This window comes from Oryzias latipes, chromosome 7 (genome assembly GCF_002234675.1).
Source record: "Oryzias latipes chromosome 7, ASM223467v1".
Taxonomy (NCBI): domain Eukaryota; kingdom Metazoa; phylum Chordata; class Actinopteri; order Beloniformes; family Adrianichthyidae; genus Oryzias; species Oryzias latipes.
This window is the reverse complement of record NC_019865.2, coordinates 13,710,358-13,720,301: the sequence shown is the minus strand read 5'-3', so window position 1 is coordinate 13,720,301 and position 9,944 is coordinate 13,710,358. Positions and strand designations below refer to the sequence as shown.

The 9,944-nt window shown below is 37.0% G+C and overlaps 2 protein-coding genes across 2 annotated transcripts; both read left to right on the top strand.

Moving 5' to 3' along the window:
* Positions 1-250: 250 nt before the first annotated feature.
* LOC105354380 (thyrotropin subunit beta) lies at positions 251-4,983 on the top strand. Its single transcript, XM_011477157.2, has 3 exons — positions 251-339; positions 3,727-3,889; positions 4,071-4,983. Exons 1-3 carry the CDS (start codon positions 266-268, stop codon positions 4,350-4,352), a joined length of 519 nt encoding a protein of 172 aa, XP_011475459.1. The 5' UTR covers positions 251-265; the 3' UTR covers positions 4,353-4,983.
* Positions 4,984-5,315: 332 nt separating this feature from the next.
* LOC101158273 (mitochondrial glutamate carrier 1) lies at positions 5,316-8,629 on the top strand. The gene is made up of 9 exons (XM_004070486.3): positions 5,316-5,338; positions 5,898-6,023; positions 6,095-6,150; positions 6,543-6,633; positions 6,715-6,833; positions 6,936-7,131; positions 7,230-7,387; positions 7,493-7,568; positions 7,660-8,629. The coding sequence occupies exons 1-9, from the start codon at positions 5,316-5,318 to the stop codon at positions 7,817-7,819; spliced, it is 1,005 nt and encodes a 334-aa protein (XP_004070534.1). The 3' UTR covers positions 7,820-8,629.
* Positions 8,630-9,944: the final 1,315 nt, after the last annotated feature.

Below are 9,944 nucleotides of genomic sequence, written 5' to 3'. Positions count from 1 at the left end.
TGTGAAACATTAAAGGTCATCTAAAAATAAAAAAATGTACTGGTTATAGTTTTCATCAAAGGTACAGATTTGGTTTGACTATGTATCAGAAGTCTTTACCAAATAATGTCTCTATTCATGATGCACCATTTCTACTATCCTGCGGCAGAATTTGGTTGTATATTATCAACTTAAACAGCAGGCCAAATGGGACATGAAGCACACTAAAATTGACAGCCTTTTGGATAAGAGGTGAAACGTCTTCAACTTTAAAAACCAAGTCCAGATGACAACCTTTAAACCTACTACTATGATGGAATCTACCTGGATGAATGAGAGTCTCCATAGACACCTTAAAAGGTTAATGTTTCAAAACTTCCTTCGGGAACTGTTCTTTTTACTTTAACCTAACTTGAACGTTGGATTGAAAAAGGCTTACACGTTTCCTTCAAAACAAAGCGTGTTCACATATCCGCCTGACCCACTTTCAGAGCCTTATCTGGGAGACGCAATTAAAACCTCAAACATCCGGCTGCAGAAATCATTATGATAACAGGCAGGGACAGAGTTGAATGAAGGGACAATCAAATGATTTCAACTTTAAGCTTTCCCAAATCTAATGAGTTTGGGAAAGTTTCTTGATTGAAAACCACAGCAAACAAACCTGCTTAAAAGTTATTTTGAGATAGTCCAACATGAGTGGTGTTGGAAAACTCAAATATTTAATTGATTTAATGGTATGGACAATTGTCTTATATTTTCTGTGTGATCTACTTGGATTTTTCAGTTTCTGTTACTGCTATCTTTCTTTTAATTTAAATAATTCCCTTTGAATTAAGTGTCTCCAACAGTGCAACAAACATTATCCTTTGTCTGTTGCAAGGCTGATAAAAATATAATATAATTGGGAAATTAAAGAGTGAATATTAAAGATTTTCTGATTAATTTCAGTAAAAAAAGGGTTAGCAGGATTTTTCACCACATTTGGATTAACCGATGAGATTTCTGGAAATAACAATGCATGACTCAGTCAAGTTTTGTGCCACAATGGTCAGTTATCTGGTTTCATTTAATTCATATACGGGTTTTTAAAAGTTTTAAAGTCCTTTGACAGCATTGCTCTGATATTTCTTTTTCTCCTTGAAATGTAAGTTAGAAGCTGGAATATTACACAAAAGATGATTTTATCATAAGAACAAACACACATATTTGGTTTTGTTTTATTTTCCTGGTGAACGCCATGGGGCAAAAAACTAGTACTTTACAGGTTAAAACTATCAATAAGTGTGCCAGAGAAGATGATTGATAGACTGTCCATAACCCAGTTTACTGTGGTTATCTGATGGCTCTGTTTGTTTATTGTGACCCACTGTGAGAAATGTGGAGCAAAAACATAAAGACAAACAGAAGGGCCAGGTCAGAAACACAAACAAACAAAAAAATCCTAAAACTTGTAATAAATTAGATGAAAAATAATGATATTTAGACTGAATAGCATGTCATTTGATCAATTCTGTTATTAAAAAAAAACGTAAGAATCTTTTCTCCTCACTGCAGACATTTAAACCAAAAAGGAAACTATTAACAAGAGAAAGTTAATTACTGTAGAGTGACATTTGCATAAATTGATTTATGTATTATCAATTCAAGAGAGAGATACATCCATCTTAAACAGATGTACACATTTGAACAAATGTCCTTGAAAAGTAGGACAATAATTATTATTTTCTTAATTTTTTTAACATGCATTTTTTGTGTTTTTGCTAATCTATCTGCTGGTTTTACTAGAGCTGTGGAAACAAGGTAATTTCACCTTTATGGGATCAATAAAGCTTTATTCTATACTATCCTTAAAGGGTAAAAATCCTGTTCACTGTAGACCGGTCAGATACACAGAAACTCCTACTTTAGGTTGTCAAATATATAATTTTAACATTTCATTTGATCAATTTTGTAGCTTTACAACTAAAAAGACACTTTCAGTTTGTTTTATTGTCAAAATGTTTAATTAGCAGTTAATTTATGAGGCTTTTATCGGTTTCTGAGCAGGAAAAGATCAGGGTACTGGGCTTTTACTGTGAGGAACAGATGGGAATTAAAGGAGTATTAAGGGCTTAGATAAGGAGGCTACAACCTTTTTGCTCAGGTAGTAGGACACAACTAAGGGAGTAGGCTGCTGACCCAGCACCAGCCATATGATAATAATTCTAATGACCCTTAAAGCTGAAATGTTTTGTAAATATTTAGAGAAAAAAAAAGACCAAAAAAGGCCTCTTAGGGGGAAGAAAGACGCCAAAATCACAGTTTGATTGCTGATTGACTGATAGAAACCAATCGAAAATTATGTTAAATGATTTTTAATTGCAATTAAAAAAAATAGGTTATTTTTTGGTCTCAAATGCTAGAAACACTTGTGACTGTTTTGATTCTCATTTTGTTTGTTTGATTAAGAAAAAACAGAAAAGTGAGGTATTCTTGCTATGAAGGTGAGCTTAAATTTGAGGAAAAGTATTGCGTATAAAAAAGTTTACAAATCATAATTTGGAACTTTTTGTTTTTCTTTTGAATAAATGCCTTTGTTGATTGATTTAATTGAGGACATTTTTTGATTGCAGTATACTAGTAAAATGTTTTAACCTCAATTAAGCTGCTAGAGTTTTCAAAAAAACTAAACTGGGCTTAAATTTCATTTAGCTGATATGATGCACTCGTAAAAAAGCAGTCATTGCCACGGTTAAATGTAATGTTACACCAAACACTTAAAAAAAAAAAAAAAGTATTGTTTTTATTGTTTTTTGGCGTCTTTGGATGCCAGAAACTGTAGTGTGGAAAACTGCATGAGACATGGTTTTGGGCAATAACTTATAATGCGTAATAAATAAAATTGAACACAAGCAAACTAAAAAAAAAAAGTTAAGCAAAAGATTGAGAGAGTGGAAATCCTGACAATCAAACACCAATGTACAGGAGATTACCTTAATTAGGATAGCTGTGGGTAATTAGGAAATGAAACCAGGTGTGGCTGTGAAAGGGAGAACACAAAACATAACAACCAAGAAAACACAACTAAAGTATTTTCTGTTTAGACTTATTTTACTAAGTATGTTCACATATATGTTCTCATATTTTCAGATCAAGTGTTATCTGTGTCCATTGTTAGTTTCTTTTTCAGTTTAATTTATTTACCTTGTAAAAGATGTTTATTTTTAATCTTAGAAAAATGTATCCTCTCGTGTTTAAAAAATACTTCAAAAGAACCAGACTTGTTCTCATCCCTAAACATTGTGCATTAAATATAGCTGTAGATCAAATCAGAGCAGCCACACGTACACACACCCTCCTGACCCACAGTGACCTTATTCATGATCAGTATCCGCTCCATTCTGCTCACTGAATGGTGAAACCTGTTTTATTTAGTGTGACCTGTGACAATGAACATTCATGATAAACACACATGTTCAAACACTGAATCAGCTGACATGATGTCTGAAAGGATATTGTGGACTGAAGTTCAGTGGGACACTCAGGTGGATTAAGGCTCCCATAAAAAGAGCATGGATGTCCCTGATAAGTTCAGACTTTCACAGACAAGACCCAGCGAACACTGAGAGAGACAGAGTTACTTCTACTTAAGATTATATTTCAAGGTTCTCTAGGACTTTTTCAATGCATCTTGCTGCTTTTTTCTGTGTTTTATTATTTCAGGCAGTCTCATTTCACTTCCCCTTGTGTTGTGACTTTTTCCAGCATGTCCTTGTTTATGTTGAAGAGCGCTCTGGTGTTGGCAGTGATGGCTGGAACGGTGTGCGCCTGTGTGCTGAAGAATCACACCATATGGGTCGAGAAGCAAAACTGCACCCAGTGCATTGCTATCAACACAACCATCTGCAGTGGCTACTGCTACTCAAGGGTGACAACTGCCACACACGTTTACACTTTTCATAGGAAAGCAACTCACCAGTCAGTGTGGGAGGTCATATTTAGAGCAAAAAATTTCAGTGGTTGACAATGCATTTGCCATTTCACAGTGGTAAAATGGTATTTTGTTGTACTTTTAACCATGTCTTACAAGCCTTCTTCCTCTTCTCCAGGATACCAATTTTAGAGGCCGGTTTGGGAGGACTTTTTTGATCCAGCGTAGCTGCATGCCTCTGTCCTTGGTGTACCGGGTTGCTCATATTCCTGGCTGCCCTCCGGATGTGAACGCAGAGCTGTATTACCCTGTGGCACACTGCTGCAGCTGCAGATGCTGTGACACTCGCACATACCACTGCGTCCAACCGAGACGCTTCTCCTATGACCAGTGCTCTGTAAAACTTGGCAGTGGGGGCCATCAGAATGAAAACTGCTTTGGAAACATTACAAACTGTTAAAACTATTTCATGCAAAAGTGTGTCAAAATATTAGAAGCTAATCGAGCCAATCACAAGTTTTGTTTCACAAATGTTGCTTTTCTACTGAGTTGTACGCACAAAAATGTATGTTTACTTGTGATCATGCACACAGTTTTCATGCACAAAGCAGATTGGAGCATGATTTTTTTTGCACTTAGAGCCTCTTTCATGGAAAAAAAAGGATTTGTCTCAGAGAATCAGCCTATGCTGAAAGATGTCTCACTTTATTGGCCTGCGGTCTTGGGTTCCATTATGTTTTATTCTTAATTTTTCCTTTGAATTTTTTCGAACTGAAACCCTTTTATTCGGTGCTTCGTTCATCTATCCTTGGGCATTTAATAAATCATCACATATAAACCAAATGACTAGCTTGAACATTTAGCATCGGGTAATTTTTATTTTTTAATATTTTTGTTTATTCTCATAAAATGTAATTTTGGTGATTGTCTGTGTTTTTCATTATCAGTATGAATGTGTTTCCTTAGGCTGAAAGTAATCAGACCCTTTGTTATTGCCTTGTGATGTGAGGTCACGGGTCGTTACGATTTTGTGCAATCTTCATTGTCTGTCTTGCTGCTAAAGGTCTAAATAAAAATATGAAAAACCATCACTTGTGGTATTTCTCTGATAATCCCAAAGGCTATGAGCTTGCGACCTGCTTAAATGAAAATTGTTTCTGCACATTGTGGGCTGGTGTATCCTTAGAAAGTGATTCCGGTTTGGTAGAACTCACGCAGACTCTGTTTCCTGGCACTTAGGGCTGTGGGTGGAAAATGATACCCGCTTTTTCTTTTAGTCTAAAGGGTTGGGCTTTTCTGTCTCTATATAACTCAGCACTCCTTCCTACTCTCGCCTTTGCCAGTGTCTCTCAGGGACCCTCGGACTGCTCCCTCATCTGTGGCCTCTTCCTCCGTTGACTTTTGCACTTAACAACCAAGAAACATGGCCCAGCATCAGCAGATTAGGTATGAACCTCCCCAGCATGTTTAAAAAAAATAACACAAGCTTATTCAGACCTTAACCCCTTTTAAAAAAAGAAAAAAAGAAAATATGTGTATTTTACCACAAACCAAGTGGACCACAGAATCCACTTCTGATATTTTTCTGTTACCCTAATGTCACCATGGGTTCTTCTGGGTTAAGATTTAATTTAAATAATTTAAAGTACAGTAGAGTTAAAATGTTGCACTGAATGTGTGGAAAGAATCTGCAGTTTAATCAAAGTAAGAGTTGAATGCAGCTGTGTTGTTTCCCACTTGTGTATGTGTTTTTCACCTAGGTCACAAGTTATTTTTAGATGACATGATCCCCAGAAGCAGTTTTCACCTCACCCTACTGCCTTAAACCCTTACATAGATGTACCCGCAAACTAATGCATGACTTACACAAGCTAAAAGTTATCTTCTTCCAGGTTCAGTTAGTGAGTTTATTAGGCTGATATAACACTGTCCTACTTTATCCAGTTGTAAAAATATTGTTAAAAAAAATATCTTACACTAACGCCTGCTGTGGCTTCTTGTGTAGCTTGCCCGCCAAACTGATCAATGGAGGGATTGCCGGCATAGTCGGAGTCACCTGTGTTTTTCCAATTGACCTGGCCAAGACCCGACTGCAGAACCAACGCAGTGGGCAACAACTGTACAAAAACATGTAAGGAAGATAGAATTAGGCAAAAGAAATAAGATATGAAAGAAACAAAAAACTCTTTTTTTTCATTTTAGGATGGATTGTCTCATTAAGACAGTTAGATCTGAGGGTTACTTTGGCATATACAGAGGTAAGACACCACATACAGAAAGTTATCAATGGACTTTAGTTGAAAGAGTGCATGTCATTACAAATGAACTGGACAAAGCACAGCATTGTGTTTTAACTTACAGAATTCGTAGTTTAAATAATTAAATGAGAATGGCTTGAGTTCTTGTAGAAAGTTCTTCATCTGGTAATATTGTTAGTGATGTTCTGTTACCCTTCATTGCTCGATCAAATTTCACACACACCAAATTTGTCAGTGGGTCAGTACTTCAAAGTGTAAAAAGATCTTTTCCAAATTCCAAAAATACAATATTTCAAACAAATGGGCACCTAGAGGGCAGGAAATATATTTTCAGATAAGGTGTGCATATACCTGTTGCATTTATTTACATCAAGAATCTTTGTTTGCTTCAGGAGCCGCAGTAAATCTTACCTTGGTAACTCCAGAGAAAGCCATAAAACTGGCAGCTAATGATTTCTTTCGTCACCAACTGAGCCAAGATGGGTGAGTAACTTCTAAAACAACTTCCCTGAATTTTGTTTAAAAAAATCTGATAATACCTTATTGTACTTTCCTTACCCTCAGGGCTAGGCTTACTGTTTTTAAAGAAATGTTGGCAGGATGCTGTGCAGGAATGTGCCAGGTCATCATCACCACACCAATGGAGATGCTCAAGATCCAGATGCAAGATGCAGGAAGGCTGGGTAAGACCATGTTTGGTTCCAATCAGTCCAAATAAGGACTTTAGTGGATTTAATTTATAAAAAAAAAAAAAAAAAATTAAACGTTGTTCTTTAATGTTCCAGTGGCCCAGCAGAGGGTGATGCCCAGTGTAGTGCCAACAATGAAAATGGGAGGAACCAGTACCGTCCTCAGCCGTTCCTACAACACCATACATGCACCTCAAGTCGTCCGCATGTCTGCCCTGCAGATCACCAAGGAGCTGCTGAGGACCAAAGGAATAATGGGTCTCTATAGAGGACTCGGGGCAACACTTATGAGGTTAGATAGCATTTAAAATATTCTCTTTTTTGATTGACCTTAATCTATGTTAAATAACTGTGGACGGCTTTTGTAATTCTTGTTTATTTGGTCTTTAGGGACATCCCATTCTCCGTTGTGTACTTCCCTCTTTTTGCACATCTGCACCAGCTTGGCCAACATTCATCTGAACATCCATCTGTTCCCTTCTACTGGTCCTTTATGTCTGGCTGCTTGGCTGGATCCATTGCTGCTGTAGCTGTGAGCCCGTGTGATGGTATGTTGCAAATGGTTTTTGGTGTTTAGGAGACCAGGCAGTTGATGTAAACATGAATGAAACAGACATTTTGAGATCTTTTCAACTCATTCTTTTTCTGCACAGTGGTCAAGACAAGGCTTCAGTCGCTCAGAAAAGGAGCTAATGAGGAGACCTACAACGGAGTTGTTGACTGTATCAGGTAGTTACAGAGCAGCATCAAACAATGTGCTCCTTTCTGTTCTGGTTGATGGGATTTGTTATCTTACTCTAAACTGCCTTTTGATTTGCAGAAAGATTTGGAGAAAAGAGGGTCCCAGAGCATTTCTTAAGGGAGCCAGCTGCCGGGCCCTCGTTATTGCCCCACTGTTTGGCATTGCGCAGGTTGTGTACTTTGTGGGAGTTGGAGAGTTCTTGCTGGGCTACAGCCCCTACAACATCTACTCTGCATAAACAAGCTGTTTTCAGGCCTTTCTGCTGGTTCATTAAACTAAGACAGGTATGCCCTGAGAGTAGCAATGGATCCAGATGTCTGTCTGTGTACTCTCTTTAAATAATTCAATTTAAAAGCAAATGCTAAAGGGACCAGAAAGTATTTTTCTTATAGTGCTATGTTTACAAAAGAAGAGCATTGCCTCTCTCACTGAGAGTCTCTTGTCTAGTCCATCACTGCCCTTCAGTCTGTGAAAAGCAAGTCGACTTTCTTTTCTCCGTTTTAGACCTTTAGCTCCATTTGAATCCAAATTAGTAACCCCCCCTCCCCAATATGCATCCTCCTAACAGACACCAAGTAATGATGGTGGTTTTTCGAAAGAGAGCCCTTTAAAAGCATCCCATCTGATTAAAAACTTGAATAAAAATCTTTTTGTTTTTTGGGTTGAATGTGAAACCAGGGCTTGGAACTTTCTTCTAGTTTATGTATATACTGTATATTTCTTTCTATTTTGTATTATTGTAAGTGGTTTCAAATGCTCAAGATACAGACTAAGATTACAGAAAGAGTGAAATTACTTCCAAATGTGTAATCTCTGAACCAACTGACTGGAAAAGTAGTTGGAGAACAGGTTTAAGGTTTCAATTATCAAGATTTCTATGATCTCTAATTTAAGGCACATGTCCCCCACCCTCATAAGACAGTTTTCAGTTTGAATAATAACTGAAGAGCGGCTCCATTTAAATGTAAACTGTGAATTTCTTTTGTGGCCACTTGCACAACCTTTGTACTCTGTGATAAAATAGAGGAAGCTTATGAACCTCAGAAAACTGTGTCTTTGTCTTTGATAAAGCGTGATTGCGTGATTGCTGCATAGAGAAATGATGTCCCTAAGGTGCAAATACAAATCACTCAACACAAGAACAAATTAAATGTCACAACAAAAAAATGTAAGGAAACATTTTGTAAAAACAAAAAGTAATTTCCAGAAATCAAAATGAATTGTTAGAAAAATAATCAAAATAAGAAACTGGAACAGTTAAGTATCATGGGACGTCACTGATTGGATGAGAATGTTTGTTCAGCTTTTCAACCTAAAATTATTTGGTCCAGTTAGATCTTCCAACAGACGATATTTCTTTAAGATTCTGGCCACAGCCACTGCAAAAATTCGATGACTGCTCATTAAGCTTAAACATCTTCATTCAGTCAGCGATGTCCTATAATGCATTTTCCAGTTTCTTTTTTTGTTATGTTTTTTAACATTTCATTTTGATTTCTAGAAGTTACTTTTGCTTTTCTGAAATGTTTTTTTTATTTTGTTTCTATTTTTTTGGTAATTATGTTTTGATTTTATTTTAAGAATTCAATTTTGTTTTGATACCTAAAAGTAATGTTTTTTATCATCTGTTTTGCTTTTTCAATGATTGTTGGGATCATCATTATGTTTTTGCGTTAAGTGATTTTGTTGATGTGATTTGCTCTTCAGGGCCACCGTATTTTAGGGATCAAGTTTTCTGGGCAAAAAAGTAGGCCCAGACCCATTCTATTGTCAGGATCCCTTGTAATATGAAACTGAAGCACCATTTAATTCATTTTTAGAAAGATAAACAAGGAAGTTAAATATAGAAGTAATTCACAAAATAAAGCTTTCTAAATTCCGAATGTATGTTTATGTGCATGGAATTTAAGAGCTTCCTGTAACAGTCTCTCGAGGGGCCACCAAAGGGTTCACTGTAAAGAGGATACTTTTTTCCTGATGCAAGATTGAAAAGTGCCCTTCTGATCCCCTTTCCACGCGCTGCAGGCATGCCTGCATGTTTGGCGTTGAAAGTGCTCAGGCTGCAGTTGTTGGGGTAACTGTAGCTTGGGGAATCCTAGATCCTGTGTAACTATCCCTTCAACTGAGCATTCAGCTGTGCTTCAAGCTCAAGAGCAGAAAGGTGAACCTCTGACATGAATCTGATGCAACAGAAAGGTCACCCTTGTCTGGGATGACACTGTTTGAGGAAGAATCGTTGAAGGTTTCCAAACTAAATATCCCTTGTGCTATCTTAGATGACCTCACCCTTACATTGACAAGTTCTCCCTACCATGACAAAGGTGGATAGAGGTGGAAAGATTTCATGTAATCCATGGACACCA

Excerpts from the sequence above, each read along its gene's own strand:
- LOC105354380 (XM_011477157.2), top strand. The coding sequence starts at position 266 with ATGACAACCTTTAAACCTACTACTATGATGGAATCTACCTGGATGAAT. Across the intron at positions 340-3,726 it reads CTCCATAGACACCTTAAAAG|CATGTCCTTGTTTATGTTGA; the intron begins GTTAATGTTTCA and ends GACTTTTTCCAG. Across the intron at positions 3,890-4,070 it reads GTGGCTACTGCTACTCAAGG|GATACCAATTTTAGAGGCCG; the intron begins GTGACAACTGCC and ends CCTCTTCTCCAG.
- LOC101158273 (XM_004070486.3), top strand. The coding sequence starts at position 5,316 with ATGGCCCAGCATCAGCAGATTAG. Across the intron at positions 6,834-6,935 it reads GCAAGATGCAGGAAGGCTGG|TGGCCCAGCAGAGGGTGATG; the intron begins GTAAGACCATGT and ends TTAATGTTCCAG. Across the intron at positions 7,388-7,492 it reads AGCTGTGAGCCCGTGTGATG|TGGTCAAGACAAGGCTTCAG; the intron begins GTATGTTGCAAA and ends TTTTCTGCACAG.